Source organism: Phacochoerus africanus, chromosome 14 (assembly GCF_016906955.1).
Source record: "Phacochoerus africanus isolate WHEZ1 chromosome 14, ROS_Pafr_v1, whole genome shotgun sequence".
In the NCBI taxonomy this organism is placed as follows: Eukaryota; Metazoa; Chordata; class Mammalia; order Artiodactyla; family Suidae; genus Phacochoerus; species Phacochoerus africanus.
This window is the reverse complement of record NC_062557.1, coordinates 31,582,184-31,601,051: the sequence shown is the minus strand read 5'-3', so window position 1 is coordinate 31,601,051 and position 18,868 is coordinate 31,582,184. Positions and strand designations below refer to the sequence as shown.

At 41.4% G+C, this 18,868-nt stretch overlaps 1 protein-coding gene across 1 annotated transcript; it reads left to right on the top strand.

Moving 5' to 3' along the window:
- The first annotated feature begins 6,424 nt into the window (after window positions 1-6,424).
- SMIM36 (small integral membrane protein 36) lies at window positions 6,425-6,781 on the top strand. The gene has a single exon (XM_047757939.1). It carries the CDS (start codon window positions 6,425-6,427, stop codon window positions 6,704-6,706), a length of 282 nt encoding a protein of 93 aa, XP_047613895.1. The 3' UTR covers window positions 6,707-6,781.
- Window positions 6,782-18,868: the final 12,087 nt, after the last annotated feature.

The following is an 18,868-nucleotide window of genomic DNA, read 5'->3' as shown; positions in this document are numbered from 1 at the left end:
GCAGTGTGTCACATTAGAGAAAAATGCCTATCCAGAATAGCTAAAATACAAAAAACTATTTCGGTGTTTTAAGAAATACTTTCTTGTTGCCTAGAAATGCAACTGCTACATGCAGCACATATTTATCTGTATTGGCCGATGTTCTGGGTCAGCAGATAGAATGGGCTGTACTGTGAGCGAGCGAGCACACAACTGAGAGCCCAGGGAATATCTCTCTGATTAGGCCTCAAATGCCCCATAGTGTTGCTGAAATCTCTGCTGTCTCTGTACAGCAGTGCCAAATAGAAGCCAGGAGACAGAGGTGGAGGAAACAGAAAAAGCAGCTTTAATTGCCCAGCAAAGAGGGGAACACAGCAGGCTAGTGCCTCAAGGACTGTGGCCCCTCACCTTGGAGGAGGTAGTAAGGAGTCTTTCGGTGTTTGAGGAGCAGGGCATATCAGCTCTTGGACATTTTGCTGATTGATGGGGTGTCACTGGGCATCAGCATCACCAACCTTCTGATTCCAACTGGTCTGGGGTCTACATGCTTGTGGGCTGCATACAGTTGACTTCTTCCACCCAGTGGGGGCTTTAGCACCTGAAAAACCACTTCAGGGACATGGCTCAGCATATTATGTATAGTCCTTGACTTTGTTGAATGAATGAATGATTGTTTTCTTTTTTCTCTGTATTTTTTTTTCACTTCTCTGATTAAATTGGTTCCTTGACTCAAGTTTTTCTGTACATAAAAAGGAAGGTAGAAGGCATGAGTGGGAGATCCACTCTGGGAAGGCCTCACAGGGTCCTGCATGGTTACAACTGCACATAGCACATATCTATGTAGATATTTGATCTATATTTCAAGTAGGAGAAAAGAGAAGTGGAAGGAAGGGAATAAGAATGAGCTAATTGGAATTCCATTGTCTCTCAGAGCCTCACGTTCCTATTCCTAAGATGCACCTGATGCTCCCCCTCTTCACGAGTGCTCTCCACCTAGCCAGGGCATGCAGCGCAGCTTCAAGCTCCAAAGAACCGAGCAGACCACCACCATGCTAAGTGCACAATACGTATTTGCAAATGAATGAATTCCTGATTCCCCATCCCACATCCCGACTTCCTCAAGGGGGTGATCTGAAAGGTGGCTTGTTATTATTACCTTTGACACCCTTTCCCATTGATTAGAGAAGAGCCCTCTCAGCTGGCCCGGGTTTTTTTGTTTGTTTTTTTCTTTATTTAGCAATCTCTGCTTTGGCCACTAGAGGGCACAAGAGGAAAGTTCTTTAAATATCAGGTGAGGCAGAAAAATGCTTTGGAAATGTTGGTCTGCGATAGGAATAAAGCAGCCACCCCCTGGGGTTAATTTAACAAACCAGGTAGCCAGCATTTCACTGAACACATTCGAGGGAAGCAAAACCTGCACAAGGCTGGATTTGAAATGACCTTTGAGCACTGGTAGATACAAAGACAAAAATACTCTGCAGCAGTTCCCTGGTGGCCTAGTGGGTTAAGGATCTGGTATTGTCACTGCTGTGGTTGGGTTCAATCCCTGGCCTGAGAACTTCCACATGCCATGGGTGTGGCCAAAAAAAAAATACGCTCTGCAGATAGTAACAAGATAGTGAACCAAAAACAATAGCCTTGAACAAAATACTCTGGGACACCACAGGAGAATAGCAGAAGGAGACAATGCAAGAAGAGAGGTGGCCAGACCGGACCAACCATCATGATTACAGGTCCTCACTGATGCCCAGAGAACCTGGAGCCGATGTGGAAGCTCCACTCAATATAGCAGAGCTGCTTCATACCTCTCCGTTTCACTTAACATGGACTAAACCCTATGTGGTTCTCCTTTCAGAGTCGTTTTAGCAAGTTTTTATGTCTTTTGTCTCCCCTAAATAGTGTTGCACAGAAGAACCTGTGCCGTGTAGATGGTCGGTTTACTGCAGAAGTCGGGGATCTAGTTCCAGCGTGAACAGAACAAAGTAACCCCCTGGGACATACTGCTGCCTCTTAAAGCCTTGCTGTGATCTGGGAGCACTAATGTGACTTACAGAAGCACCCGACAACTCTTAGCTGAAATTCCGTCCTCACCAAGAAACTTTCTATCATGAATGGACTTTGTCTATAGATCTGCATCCAGGGAGAAAAAGCTATGGTCATTCTAGCACAAGATCCCCTGACCTTGTGACAGGTGTATTTTTCACTGCAACTGAATAAATTGGTATTCTGTTTTAAATAGCAGGTTCTTATGAGCTTGGTAAACATGAATTGCCACCAGGAAGAAAAGACTTTCTATTGGTGAGAAGAGCTATCTGATCCTGAAGAATTCAGAAGCTCAGACCATGTGATTCTGTGATGAAGACCTCCTACGATATTTTTAGCGGCCTGCCTACTGGTCTGGTAACCCATTTTCTACACATCCTTCTTCATAAGTCTATTGCCATGATTCTCCATCCTGGCTGCGTATCAAAATTATCCATGAAGGAGTTCCCATCATGGCTCAGTGGAAATGAATCTGACTAGCATCCATGAGGAGGCAGGTTCGATCCCTGGCCTCATTCAGTGGGTTAAGGATTCCAGTGTTGCCCTGAGCTGTGGTGTAGATCGAAGATGCAGCTCAGATCTGGTGTTGCTGTGGCTGTGGTGTAGGCCAGCAGCTATTTCTCCAATTCAACCCCTAGCCTGGGAACCTTCATATGCTGGAGGGTGTGGCCCTAAAAAGACACACAAAATAATTATCCATGAAGATTTTTACCAATGCAGATATGCAGACTCCAGCCACAAAGATTCTAATTGAACAGATCTGCGGTTGATCTGGGAATCTTATTCCCAAGAAGCCTGATATTCCAATGAGGCTGAATTTATACCTACAGTGTTTGAGAACCATTCATCTTCTTAAGCATAATTCCGCAGGTTTGTCCAGGATCCAGTATCATGGAATACCAAATCAATTAGAAGGACTTTCTAGAGCAATCCTGAATGCTAAGGATCCCAGAGAAGCTAGGCATAAAGGACTGGACAGGAAACTTGTGAGTAGGCCATTAAAGCTTAACCACCACAAGAAACCAGCAGACCTCTGAGACCTTAGCCTTTAGCCAGGAGTATCAAAAGAAAGTCCCATTAGAAGTTCCCGCTGTGGTGCATTGGGTTAATGATCTGGCTTGTCTCTGTGGAGGTGCCGATTCAATCCCTGGTCCAATGCAGTGGGTTAAGGATCTGACATTGCTGCAGCTGTGGCATTGGTCACAGCTCCGGTTCGGATTTGATCCCTGGCCCGAGAACCCCATATGCCTTGGGGGCAGCCAAAAAAGAGAAAAGAAAAAAAAAAAGTCCCATTAGCTCTTGGAGAAAGGACCTGTCTGGCCAAGAATGTATGCATGACACCAAGGTCAGATACACATTTGGTGAGCTCAGTGCGAAATAAAAAATTGTGAAAAGTTTGACTATGGAGACAGCAGAGCCTTAAACTAAGTGCAGAGCCCTTCTGAGCAAGGGGCCCTATGCAACTGCCCAGATCACATGCTGTGAGGTTAGACCTCTTTAGCACTGTTGGCTACCACTGAGGCAGGAAGGTGATTATGTCCAAGGGTTATCTGCATTTCTATCTTATCTGATCTTCTTTTCAATGCGCCTATTTTCCAGCATTTACACAGCAAACAAAGATTTGTGTTTTGGTTTTGGTTTTTGGTTTTTGTTTTGTTTTGCTTTTTAGCACTGCACTTGTGGCATAAGGAGGTTCCCAGGCTAGGGATGGAATGGGAGCTATAGCTGCTGGCCTACATCCACAGCAATTCCAAATTCCAACCACATCTGTCACCTACACCACAGCTCATGGCCACACCAGGTCTCCGACCCACTGAGCGATGCCAGGGATAGAATCCACATCCTCATGGATACTACAAAGTGATCTTTTTTAAATGCAAATCTATCCTGTCCTCCCGTGACTTCACTGATTCAGTGGCACCCCTTGCTCTAGCATCAACTCTAAAGCCCTGACCAGGACCCACAGGACCCACAGGACCCTTTGCAATGTGATCCCCGCCCTCCTCTCTCGCATCATGCTCCCCCTTCTTTCTTTTACACCATAGTCACTCTGTCCCTGTTTCAACTCCTCTAATTTTCTAGGCTTCTTTCTACTTAGATCTTTCATAAGTGCTATTGTCTGTGGCTTGAGGAAATTTCCTTACCTGTCCTAACCTGGTTACATTTTGCATATCATTCAGGTCATAGGTTAAATGCTTCCTCATGGATTGGGACTTATTCCCACTCTTTAAATGGTGACTTGTGCAATTATTTGTTTAATATCTGTCTCCTCTGCTAGATTAAATGATCTCTGTCTTATTACTGCTCGGCACAGTGCTTAGGACATAGGTGTTCAAAAAGTATTTTTGAATGAATGAAAAAACATACAAAGGCAAAAGTGGTGAAAATGTCAGGTGCTGGGTGTATTTCTCTTATTAAAGAAACACATCCATTCCAGGCAAAAAAAAAAAAAAAAAAGGAGTTCCCTGATGTCTCAGTGGGTTAAGGATCTGGCATTTTCACTACCATGGCTTGTGTCACTACTCTGGCAGAGGTACAACCCCTGGCCCGGGAGCTTCTGCATGTCATGGGCACAGCCCAAATCACTTGAAAGAGGGATACCAAATTAATTAAACTTAAGTTTTTGCACTGTAAAGGAAACCATCAACAAAAGAAAAAGACCACCTACTGAATGGAAGAAAATATTTGCAAATGACATGTCCAATGTGGGATTAATATCCAAAATATATAATCAGCTCATTCAACTCAATATTGAAAAACAAACACACAAACCAAACCAACCAATTAAAAATGGGCAGAAAATTTGAATAGATATTTTTCTACAGAAGACCTACAGGTGGCCAACAAGCACATGAAAAGATGCTCAATATCTCTAATCATCAGGGAAACCCCTAACCAACCCACCATGACCTCACACGTCAGAATGGCTATCATCAAAAAGATCACAAGGAACAAATGTTGGCAAGAATGTGGAGAAAGGGGAACCATCGTTCACTGTTGGTAGGAATGTAAACTAGTGCCGCCATTAGGGAAGAGTATGGAGGTTCCTTAAAAAACTAAAGAGAGAGGAGTTCCCGTCGTGGCTCAGTGGTTAACAAATCTGACTAGGAACCATGAGGTTGCAGGTCCGATGCCTGGCCTTGCTCAGTGGGTTAAGGATTTGGCGTTGCCGTGAGCTGCTGCGGTATAAGTCACAGACGCGGCTCGGATCCCGCGTTGCTGTGGCTGTGGTGTAGGCCGGCCGTTACAGCTCCGATTGGACCCCTAGCCTGGGAACCTCCAAATGCCACGGGAGCTGCCCTAGAAAAGGCAAAAAGACCAAAAAAAAAAATTAGAACTACCATAAAATCCAGTTATTCCACTCCTTGGTATATATCCAAAGAAAATGAAAACACTACTTTGGAAAGATATGTGCACCCTAATGTTTATAGGAGCAGTATTTATAGCAGCCAAGATGTGGAAGCAACCTCAGTATTTATCAAAGACGAATGGATAAAGAAGATGTTACGTGTGTGTTTGTGTGTGTGTGATGGAATAATATTCAGCCATAAAAAAGAATGGAATTTTGCCATTTGCAGCAACACAAATGGACCTGAAGGGTATTATGCTTAGTGACATAAGTCAGACAGAGAAAGACAGATACTCTATATGATCACTTATATGTGGAATTAAAAAAAAAAAAACAGACAAATACATAGAACAGAAACAGACTCACGGATGTAAAACCAGTGGTTACCAGTAGGAAGAGGGAATGGGAGAGGAGGAGGGGCGAGAGAGGAGTATGGGATTAAGAGGTAGAAACTGCTATGCATAAAATGAATAAGATACATGGATATATTATATAGCACAGGAAATATAGCCAATATTTTATAAAATTTGGAGTATAATCTATAAAAATATTGAATCTCTATCTTGTAGATCTGAAATGAATACTGTAGATAAACTACACCTAAATTATAAAAATAAAATGAATAAACCTCCCTTACATAAATGGTGATGATACTTAACAATTTTTCCAGGACCATCCTATTTTTAAGAGTGTGCTTATTAACAGCACTTACTTTTGTTCACCAAAACTGCCTGTTTGGGCAATGAACTATATGGACCTCCTGCTTATATGCCACACTTTGGTAACATATGAGCCCTCTCTCTCTCTTTCTCTACGTAGGTGAATTGATGAGAGACAGCTTCTGTGCTCTGGTGGCTGCAGTATTAACAGCAAGAGCTTAAGTTATTAAACCGAGCAGCTCTAATCTGTGAGGTCTCCTGGAGCAGTGGAGATTAACGTATTTTTTTCCAGAGCCAATGTAGCAATTCTGATGAGCTAGGGTTTGCTTCCAGCAGCCCCCAGACTGACCTGACTGCCTTTCTCTAGACCCACTTCCCAACCGTGAGGGATGTGATGGAGTTTTACCTGGAGATTGACCCTGTCACCTTGAACCTGATTATCTTAGTTTCAAGTTACGTCATCTTGCTCCTGGTTTTCCTCATCTCCTGCGTGCTGTATGACTGTCGAGGCAAGGACCCCAGTAAGGAGTACCCTCCGGAGGCCACCCTGGATGCTCAGTCCTCCATCCACCTGGTGGTGATGCAGCAAAGTTCTTCCAGGGCCCCCTGGGCAAGGGGCCCCAGCCTTAATTTTGGGAATGCTTCTCTGCTGGGGAAGAAAAGCACTATGGTGTGAGGCTGGCTGAAGGATACTGGACATTCTGGACAAGCCATTTCCAACATGGCTACAATTCTCACCGCACCCGGGTCTTGCTTGGCTATGTAAGTGGGAGCTCTGACTTCCTTTCTTCTTTCTCATTATCCTCCTTGTAGGTGAAGCATTAGTTAAGGTAAGAAGCCCAAGGTCAAGTTCTCCAGATGCAAAATCTCAGCAATACTGTTGTTTAGTGCAGCTGGTGACAAGTACCTTCCTGATGAAGCTGTCCTTGCAACTTGTAGAAAAGATTGACATTTGAGTAAGGATTCAAAGAAGAGAGTGCAATTTTGTGTGTGTGTGTGTGTGTGTGTGAGAGAGAGAGAGAGAGAGAGAGAGAGAGAGAGATGAGGAATGGGACTAGCTCAAATCTATCCTATACTCAGCAAATCCTTTCTTTTCAAGGCAAGCATCGAACTTTTCCAGATTTAGAGATTATTGTTATTCCTACATATACCAGCTCTTCCTAGTCTATTCCCCACTGTAAGTCAGTATGGTGAACACAGTAGAGCACAGTCATTTACTGACAAAGCTTGGTTCAGACCCTGCCTCCTCACTTACTAGCTGTTGACCAAAGCCATTGGTTTGCACCTCAGAGCTAAGTGATAAGATCTCCAGGCTGTTTGGGGGTATTTAGATGAGTTAATTCACTAAAAGCCCTTGAGACAGTGCTTGGCACATAGGGTTAGTTGCCATAGTGATTATTAATATTATTCCCTTTCATACTTCTTATCAAGATGTTTAATCTCCAGTCCTCAAATCTCACCTGGCCTAGTGTGCAAGTACTGAGGACTCATAGCCAAAGTCGCTGAGGTTCCAAAGCTTGGTATTTCAGTCCCCACAGCACAGCTTGCTGTCTTCTTGTACCCTATGTTTGTTGATAGTAACTAATAAATTTGTTTCCCTGCTCTATTTCTATTTCCACAATTTTGAATTATGTCTCTATTGTGTATGCATGTTTTTATTAGTTCTCCCTTTCCTGAACTCAGAGCAGCATATATGTTCACTTAGTGATTTTTCCAATCAGGCCCTGTTGGAAATACAAAGAAAGGAGTGTGTCGTCATGACGCTTTCTCTAGTCTTGGTTGCCTAAGAGGAAAAGGAGGAGTCAGGCATGACTCGGATGCAGGACAAGAAAGCACCACAGATGCTCTGCTAGAAGCCAGCTCAGAGGCCAGGGCTCTGCAGAGACACAAGCACCTAACATGAGAAGGGAACTCCAGGAGTTCCCATTGTGGCGCAGCAGAAACTATCTGACTAGTATCCATGAGGTTGTGTGTTCAATCCCTGGGCTTGCTCAGTGGGTCGAGGATCCGGCATGGCCGTGAGCTGTGGCGCAGTTGGGGCTCGGATCTCTCGTTGCTGTGGCTGTGATGTTGGCTGGCAGCTACAACTCTTATTCAACCCCTAGCCTGGGAACTTCCCTATGCTGCAGGTGCAGCCCTAAAAAGACAAAATAATAATTATAATAACAATGAAAATGTAAAGTGAATGGGAGAATACACAGGTAGCTACTAAGAACCTACCCTTTCCTTAGTGTGAATTTCACCTGGACTAACCTTATTTCTTTCCCCTGTCATGGGAATGTATATAAATTAGTGGAGACAAAAATATATCAGTGGAGGAAAAAAAGCAGTGGAGCACAAGAAAAAGTGATGACAATAATAACAATAATTGTAATCTTAGCTTTTGGAGAGAAATCAAAAATGTTCAACTTATCTAATTTTTTTTGGCCACACTTGGTATGTTCACAGGCCAGGAATCATTCCCATGCCACAGCATTGACCCAAGCCACAGCAGTGACAATACCAGATCCTTAATCTGCTGAGCCACCAGGGAACTCAAACACATCTAATTTTAAAATTAAGAATATGAAGTAATCATTCATTTATAATTTATATATGTATTCAATTATATATTAATCACATATTGTGGTCAATTGAAGAAGAAATTAATAGAGATGGGAAGGTATAAAAATAAATTCTCAGAGAAAAAAGGAGGAAGAGAAGAACAAAACACCAAATAGTTAAAGTAACAAGAACAACAGAAAAGGGAACAGAAGTCAGAAAAGAGAAACAAAGAAGGAAAGCAAGAAACTGAAAAGACTAAAGTGAATGTTGGAATAAAGGGCATTACGCTTTTCCAAACCTCTGGTTCAGTTGATGTGCAGTTCATTTGGAGTTATGTTAATCTTTTCTACAGAGCAGGTATGCTTAGAATCTTATAAGAACTAGAAGTATCTTTAAGAATTTCACCAACAAGGAAAGTGGCCCAGAAGGAAGAGTGATTTTCCCAAGAGCATTTGGCTTCAGAGCTGACACTTAAGATCCTATTATTTCCTTTTTATTTTTTGTCCTCCAGTCCTCTTTCTATAGCATAATTTCTTACCTGTTTGTATTTTAAAACTCTGTGATTTATTTTTTTCCTTTTTTAAAATGAAGCTTTAATTCCCAATGGAATTCTTAGTTGCATAGCCATGAAGTTATAACTGATACCGTAAAGCCTTGTGGAAATGATGCATGCCAGTTAGAACCAAGGAGTTCTTTAAGTTCAAATACTTTAACCTTATTTTTATTTCCTTTCGGGATTAGGAATCCCTTATTCCACCCGCTTTTAATTCATTATTCTCCCATTGTACACAAATTTTATTAAAGCAAATGCAATAGTTTAACCATAATTTGGCTGATAGCTGTGGGAAGGACACAAATGAAACACCTAGGAGACAAGGGGGTGGGAAGACAACAGAAGTTTCTCAGGAAACTGCTACATGCCAGATACTTTTTATTGATCTCTCATTTAATCCTCACCCTCCCCTATGAGTAAATCCAATTAAAAGTAGTTTAAAGATAAGGAAATGGAGGCTCAGGGAAGCACTAGATCTTGTGCAAGGCCACACAGCTGGTCCACGTGGGAAGGAACATCTGAACTCAGTTCTAAGTGTGTTGCCTTCTGTTCTCTTTTTTATAACCATTCTCCCGTGCTAGAATTGCAAACCTGGGAAACTGCTCATTAAAATACTATTAAATAAGCTAACGGTCTTTCTGATTTTCTCCCCTGAATAAGCTGTCTATAGAGATATATTTTTCTCCAGCCGAGAAAAAAATAAATTATGATACTTAGGCCAGAACATTATCTTCTTTTTTTCATTATCTAACTTTTAATTTTATTAATTACTTTATTCATCACTTGGCTAAAAGTAATGACCGCACATTTTTACATCCTAAAGAATACTGAAAATATTTCGTAGAAGTATTACAGACGTCGTTGAAAATACAAGGATGTTAAGAATCTTACACCATATTTAATGATTTTTAAAGTTTATGTTTCTCCATTATTTCACCCTTTTTCATTTGCATTACTCAAAATAATTTCTACACAAAGAATAATTGCTTTTATTCCCAGTGACAGAGACATTGTACACTAAAGTAAAGAATAGTACAAAGAAGGCACTTCCCAAGTTTTAGAGTTCTACATAAATTGCTAGTGGATTCATCAGCTATTTGAATTTGACCCTTTTGCTCCAAAGGTGACTTGAGATTTTATTTTATTTTGTGTGTGTGTGTGTGTCTTTTTTGTTGTTGTTGTTGTTGTCGTTGTTGTTGTTGCTATTTCTTGGGCCGCTCCCAAGGCATGTGGAGGTTCTCAGGCTAGGGGTCCAATCGGAGCTGTAGCCACCTGCCTACGCCAGAGCCACAGCAATATGGGATCCGAGCCGCGTCTGCAACCTACACCACAGCTCACGGTAACGCCGGATCGTTAACCCACTGAGCAAGGGCGGGGACCGAACCCGCAACCTCATGGTTCCTAGTCGGATTCATTCACCACTGCACCACGATGGGAACTCCGAGATTTTATTAATAAATTTTATTGGAGTATACTTGACATAAAATTGTGTTAATTTCAGGTATACAGCAAGGTAAATCAGTTATACATATAATCTGTTCCTTTTGAGATTGTTTTCCCATCTAGGGTATTATGCAGTATGGAGTAGATTACCCTGCTATATAGTAGGTCCTCGTTACCTATCTATTTTATGTATAGGAGTGTGTATATATGTCCCAGCCCCCATAATTTATTCCTCCACCACATGTTTCCCCTTTGGTAACCATAAATTTAGTTTGTTTCTGTTTTGTAAGGTTTTTTGTATCATTTTTTGTTATATTCCACATATTAGTGATCTCATACGATATTTGTCATTCTCTGACTTACTTAGTATGATGATTTCTAGGTCTATCTGTATTGCTGTAAATGGCATTTTTCATTTTTATTTATGGCTGAGTACTACTACATTGTATATATGTACCATATATACAATACCAATATACAAATACAAATATACAAATACCATATACCATATGTACATTGTATATATGTACCATAAAAAATTTTTATTATAGTTGATTTATAATGTTCTGTCATTTCTGGTGTACAACAAAGTGACCCCATTACACATATATATACTTCTTTTTCTCACATTATCCTCCATCATGTTCCATCACAAGTGACTCGATATAGTTCCCTGCAGGATCTCATTGCTTATCCACTCCAAATGCAATAGTTTACATCTACTAATCCCAAACTCCCTGTCCATCCCACTCCCTCCCCCTCTCTCTTGGCAACCACAAGTCTGTTCTCCAAGTCCATGAGTTGCCTTCTTTTCTGTAGATAGGTTCCTCTGTGCTGTATATTAGACTCCAAATATAACTGATATCACATGGTATTTGTCTTCCTCTTTCTGACTTACTTCACTTAGTATGAGAAGTTCCATCCATGTTGCCGCAAATAGCATTATTTTGTTCTTAATATAGCTTCATATTATTCCATTGTACATATGTATCACATCTTCTTAATCCTTTCATCTGTTGATGGACGTTTAGGTTGTTTCCATTTCTTGGCTTTTGTGAATAGTGCTGCAATGAACATAGGGGTGCATGTAACTTTTTCAATGAAAGGTTTGTACAGGTATATGGCCAGGAGTGGGATTGCTGGATCATATGGTAGTTCTGCACTTAGTTTTCTGAGGTACCTCCATACTGTTTTCCATAGTGGTTGTACCAATTTACAATTTCTTAATCCATTTGCCTGTTAATGGACATGTAGGTTACTTCCATGTCTTGACCATTGTAAAGAATGCTGCAATGAACATTGAGGTGCATGTATCTTTTCTTATTATGGTTTTCTCTGGATATATGCCCAGGAGTGGGATTGCTGCATCATTTGATAATTCTATATTTAGGTTTGGGGGGGGTTGGTTTTTGTTTTGTTTTGTTTTGTTTTTAGTCTTTTTAGGGCCGCACCTGCCGCATATGGAGGTCCCCAGGCTAGGTCTAATCAGAGCTGTAGCTGCTAGCCTACACCGCAGCCACAGCAACAAGAGATCCGACCTGCGTCTGCGATCTACACCACAGCTCACTGCAACGCCAGATCCTTAACCCACTGAGTGAGGCCAAGGATCAAACCCGCAACCTCATGGTTCCTAGTCGGATTCATTTCTGCTTCATCATGACAGGAACTCCCTATATTTGGTTTTTTAAGGAATTCTATACTAGAACATTGTCTTCTGATGTTCTAGAAGACATCAAGGTGGAGTGAACTAAGGCCGGGATTTGTACCAGAAATGTGGAGCTCAAATGCCCCTCCGTTGCCACCTATTATTGAGCCTTTTATGCATCACTGAACTTCCTAAGCCTCTTTCAACTTAAATATAACGTTAATGTTGGTGAAGTTTGTTTTGTTTTGGTTTGGTTTGGTTTGGTTTTTGGTTTTTGTTTGTTTGTTTGTTTGTTTGCTTTTTAGGGCTGCTCCCATGGAGTTTCCCAGGCTAGGGGTCCAATCAGAGCTACAGCTACCAGCCTAGGTCACAGCCACAGCAACATCAGATCCAAGACGAGTCTTCAGCCTACACCACAGTTCACGGCAATGCCAGATCCTTAACCCATTGACCAGGGTTCGAACCTGCAACTTCATGGTTCCTAGTTGGATTCATTTCCACTGAATGGGAAATCTGAGTGTTGGTAAAGTTTAGAATAATATACTGAAAGTATATGGCATTGAGTAGGGTTTCAACACAGTGAAAGCAAATATCATTCTAATACCAGCAGGTAAGGTGAAAGTAAGTAGGGGGCCCCATCACTTGGAAGCAGAGACTGCTCTGGTAGATTCAGGCTCATTGATGGGGAGAAGGAGTATGAGGTTGGAGAGCGGCCACATGTGGGAGACATTTGGAAATAGGGTAAAGTGTCTGTCATGGGTTGAGGACATATATTGACACCTTTATCCATGTACTTCAGAACATGATTCTATTTTGAAATAGGATCATTACTGGTGTAATTAGTTAGGATGAGGTCATAGTGGAATAGGATAGACCTAGTCATGTTGAAAAGGGTGGACCCTTTATCCAACATGACTGGCATTCTTAAGAAAAGGGGAATCTGGACACAGACATACACACAAGGATAATGCTTGTGAAAACCAGACTTTTTACACCTCTTGCCAAGGAACTACCAGGAGGTAAGAGACAAGCCTGGAACAGATCCTTCCCTAGTGCCTTAGGAGGGAACACTTTACAAAAATAACCAGAATGAACCTCTCTTCCAACACCTTGATCTCAGACTTCTTGCCTCCCAAGCTGTGAATAGTGAGTTTCCGTTGTTTAAGCCACTTAGTTTGTGTTAAATTGTCAGGATAGGCTTAGCAAACTAATAGAGTGCCTAAAGGTAATGTTTACCATATGTTTGTTTTTGTTTTTGTTTTTTGCCAAGCCCACAACCTGTGGAAGTTCCCAGACCAGGGATCAAACCTGCCCCACGGCCATGACCCGAGCTACAGAAGTGACAACACCGGATTCTTAACCTGCGAGGCCATCAGGGAACTTCTCAAGGCCCTTTAGGGTCAGTGACATGATTCTTTTGGATACGACTCCATGCTGAATTGGGGCATTGGGCAAAAGCTAGAAGGGCCAAGCTTTATCAGAGTTATCTGGGAAAGAGACCTGCACAAGCAGAGTAACCACTTGTGTTTTTAAGGGGGACTAAATACAGGAGAAACATCTTGAGGAATAAAATGTGCTTGTGGTTTTGCTAAATAGACTGTAAAGACATGGGAAGAATAAGAATAAGAATTCCTCAGTTCTATAAAGAGGAGGATGCACAAGTCACAAAGAAAAGATATATGAAGTCCAAGTGTAAATACAATGGGTTGAAGCAAAAAAAAAAAAAAAAAAAAGGCTCAGGACTAGCCCTAAAGAACTAAGTCAGATTCCCATTATGGCTCAACAGGTTAAGAACCCTACTAGTATCCATGAGGATGTGGGTTCAATCCCTGGCCTTGCTCAATGGGTTAAGGATCCAGTATTGCCAAAAGCTGTGGCATAGATCACAGATGTGGCTCGGATCCAGTGTTTTTGTGGCTATGGCATAAGCCAGCAGCTGCAGCTTCAATTCTACCCCTAGCCTGGGAACCTCCATATGCCACAGGTGTGGCCCTAAAAAAAAAAAAGAATCCAAGTCCCCCAGATATCTTATAGATAACTTCAAAACCACTTAGTGAGTGCCAGAAACATCATTTAATCTGCCAAAAAAAAAAAAAAATGGAGGGAGAGGAACCATTACTCTTATTTTACAGACAAAAGAGTTTCAGATTGTCTTGCCTGAACATTTAGGGGGACAGAATGGAATTCCCAGAGCCCTGGAATTCTGACTCAGCCCTGAGTTTGCCCTATCATTCTATGACAGCCCAGAATCTATGCAGAGTAACAAAGCAACTGGGACCTCCAGATACAGAAAGCCCACCCCTTTGCCATCTGTCAACCCCTTCACTTTTGGGGAGCACCAATAACACAATCTCTTGATGAAGGTAAAAGTCTCTGAGAACTAGAGAGCAGACAGTGTCCAGTGTTGGTCAGGAGTACCAAGGACAGCCCTTTCTCATGACTTCATCTTCCCTGAGAACAGTAGTGGTTGCGATATAAAAAGTAAAAAAGCCTTTGTTGTAACAGCTCATATTGACTTTGACCTTCCTGGGCTGTCAGTGTTCTGAGATAAGGGCTTCGTGACATGAAGATTAAGAAAGACCTCAGCTAATTCACATCCTCCCAAGCCAATGGGAAGTTGTCCACATATACTTTTTTTTTTTCAAAGCTTCTCTATTATTTAATTAAACACCAGCCGTATGCTGGGATCTGCTAGTTCTTTGGCCCTACCTACAGCCCACTGGCCTCAGCTGTAATCTAAGTTTGACAAGTGTGCAAGGTTCAGGAGATAACTAGAAAAATGAGGACTTGGTTTGGAAGGATGAAGGGGTCCAAGGGAAAGAAAACCCTGCTGCTCCCAGGGGTGGCTTAAAGTCGCCCAAGAGTAGTTCATGGGAAACGTGGCAATGGAATTTGGAATCAGAACTGTTTGGCAGAATTGATAAGGATATTCTCACCCTGGAATTTTACCAGCGAGAAGTTGCTTGCCAGTAGGGGAGGGGAAAAACCAATGTTATGATAGAATTTTGAAGAAAAACTTCCATACAAAAATCACTAGACACATACTCGGGAAGAAAATCAGAAGGCCCAGACAAGGAAACAATTGATTTCTTAAATGGCAACAAGAAAGTCTCCCTAAATTTAACCTAAATCTCTCCTGCTCTGATACTTTACATTGATTTTTCTCTCATTTGTCCCTTTTGGGTTTTATTTTTTAAAAAAAGCACTGTTTATGTGGTGATTTGTATAAACATGCCCCATGCAGGAATCCAGTCGGATTAGATGATAGGGTATAATAAGTTTGGTGATAAGTCATGGCATATTGATGAATCACCATTAGTGGTGAGGTGTCTGCAAGTCATTTGTTGCTAAAAATAAGTGAGTTAAGAGTGTGAAGGATTTACCTATTTTTAAACAGGGAGTGACTGAAAGGTTATCTCAATCAGAATGCCATGTTCATCTCTGTGCACGCTCGTGTTGCAGCTGGGGCAGCACAGATGGATGTGCGGTGACGGTTAACAAGGAAGCAATGGCATGTACCTTTCGATCCCTCATCTATTTGACAAATATTTGACCTACTTTGTATAGGCCTCGTGCCAGGCCCAGGGGGATACATTAAGCACAGGACAGATACGAGTTCTGTTCTCACAAAGCTCTCCTTGCAGCAGGAAAAACTACTAAGCACTTTGCTTTTTTTTTTTTTGGCAAGACTCTAAGGTCTATTCTCTAAACTAGTGGCCTCCAAGCACCCCTAAGCATGAGTTCTTTTCAGTGAAGAAAACTTTGGTACCCACCTATCTGTGTATGTATTTGAATGAGTATACATTTACATATATTTAAATAACACATATTTAAATTAGTCTAGATTTGCAGATAGTTATACTTTATATATACTCATGTGTATGCTTACACATTTTATGCACATTATATGGATCTTCCTGTACACCTCAGCTTGCAGACCACTCTACCATGTGGCCTCCAGATTTCACCTGTGCATAATGGGAATCAGGAACCTCCAGTCTCCCTCCACCTAACCCTAGGTTTTGCTCTGGCAGAATGGGGATGGGAACCCTTTCTAAGAACTTGATCTAGGAAATATTTTTAAAAAATTAAAAGGAGCAGTAATTTTCAAGTGTGGACTGGGTCTTTGTGCCGCTAAGGATGTTTTAGCAGAATTCCATGATGAGTGTTTTAATATGTGCAGAGGTAAATTCTACTTCGTAAATCCTACTCATTTCCTTTGAATTCTCTTTCCTAGCTGGATTTAAGTGCCTCCAACAAAAGAGGCAGTGTCCTGTGGGTCTGTTTCAATCCCCACAGCACTCAGTAAAGGACTGAACCCATCAGGACATCTTCATCTTGTTGGAGAAAGGAAGGTGTTTTATTTTCACTGTAGAATAGGAATTACTAGTTTGTAGCCCTCGGAAACAAACTGTCCCAGACACCAGAGGCAGGTGGCCAGGCTGCTTTGAGGTCCCCAAGTATGGAAGACTAGGAACATGCAGCAGAAGGTCTTATAGTGAATGAAGCAGATGACACCCGGGCTGCTGGCCCCCACCCCAGCAAAATGAGGGGAGGGTTGGCAAATCACAGCTATAAAGATGAATCCTTCTACCTCTCTACCTGGTCTGGCCCCAGTGTCACCAAAATCAACTAACTTCTCCTTTCCCCTTTGCTTCTTCCTCTGTAGAGTTGCCTCTCTGAACCACCAGCAAAAGGGCTGCAAGTTCCCCCAGACTGGGTACTGAAAGTGTCCTTCTGTGCCCTGAGACTCTGCTGCTGCTCCAGGTTCCAGCTCTGGCCCAGGCACTAACTTCCTAGGAGGCCTTAGGCCCCACCCACTCACCTCGAGAAAGAAAATATTGAAGTTAATTAACAACCTACCAAGTTCCTTCCAGCTCTGGCATGTTTGACCTCCCATCACTCCTTTATCCTGACCTCATTTCTCCTGGCCATTTGGAATGAGGCGGGAGGATTTGTCCTGAAAAATCACCTTTGTTTGTGTCATGGTTGGCCAGAGAGCCAAAAAGAGAGACTTAAGAGAGGGCTGAGCCCATTTCTCTCACAGGAGGCATGCATATACCCCAGTTTCTAAAATGTTTTTCATCTGACATTCCAAGTAACCATCCCCGTGTTGATGCTTCTTCAAGTCAAGGTCTGTTCCATGCTCTTTGGAAGCAGCATAAACCGTGACAAATGGTCTCAGTTTAGTCATATGGTGATGCATCGATTTCCTAGTTGCAGGGATGTATTCACCAACCTATTGCCCCCAAATGTAAAAATAATGAGCTTACCACCAAGCATGGAACATTGATAATATGAAACAGATTAGATTTATTGGAGGCAATCCTTAATTTTTTGTAGAACATTGCCTTTTATTTTGATCCTAAGTGAATTTCAATTGCCTTCCCCCTAAAAACCTTCTTTTCAGATGGTTGCTGAGGCAAGGAATTTTAAAGTTGTTTCTTTTTTAAGTGGATGTATTGGTTAGAAATTGTGCTCAGCCATGACTAACAAATACACAAAACACATTGGCTAAAACATGATGGGGACTCTTTTTATCTCTCCTGCAACTTGAAGTTGGGAGGAAGATGGTTCAGCCTTGTACCGTGACTCCAAGATGTCTACAAGGTCCTAGGAACTTTTATTTCTGCTCCACCAGCTTTAGTTTATGGCTTCCATTTCTGAAGTTGTATTCTCACTACAAGATAGCCACTGCAGCGCCAAACCTTAAATCTGAGTTCCAGGCAGAGAGAGGAATAAGAGGGGAAGGGGAAACCAGTACATACCAGTCAAGTCAGCTGTGAGGCCCACTCAGCAACTTCTTACATTTCATTGACTAGAACTTAACCAGATGTCTACCACCAAATGCAAGAAATCCTAGAAGAGGCAGACTTTTGCAGGGTACATTGACTTTCTCCTACCAAATTCAGGGTTTCATCAGAAAGGAAAAAAGAGAGAATAGACTTGGGGTAGGCAACTGCTCTGGTGGGGTTGTTTTTCCTTCTAAAATTAATACTTATTTGTTAAGGTTAATTTTAAAACTCCAGAAATGGAGAAAAAAAGAGATAATGATGATTTTTAACTATGCTAAGTGATCTCCAGTAGCATTTAGTATAAAGCGTATGCCTGGGTTTCTTTAATTAGCATTTGTGTTTTTCTGATTATATTTTTCTGACTATAAAAGGAATGCCTATTCATTAGGGAAACTCTGAGCAAAGTATAGAGAAGAAAATAGAAATCACTCATGACCCAAACATAATCATTATACTATTCTGTTGCATTTTCTGCAACTTATATATATATTTTTTTATGTTAATAATCATAGTATAGAAAATAGGAATCACCCATAACCCAGAGATAATAATTATACTATTTTGTTGCAACTTCTGCCACTTTTATATATATTTTTCATATTAATAATCATAGTGTATATATAGCATTTCATATTAATAATCATAGTGTGTGTGTGTGTGTATATATATATATATATATACATATATATATGTTGGTACCTTGTTTTTTTTCACTTTCTAAATAAAATTAGTGAATTCACATATGACACTACTAGTGTCTCCTTGCACCTTCATAACAGGGCATTCCAAATCACGGTTGGGAAGCTGTTTGGGAGGTGCTTAAAGTAGGAGAGGATGAATAGCACAGACTGGTTTTCT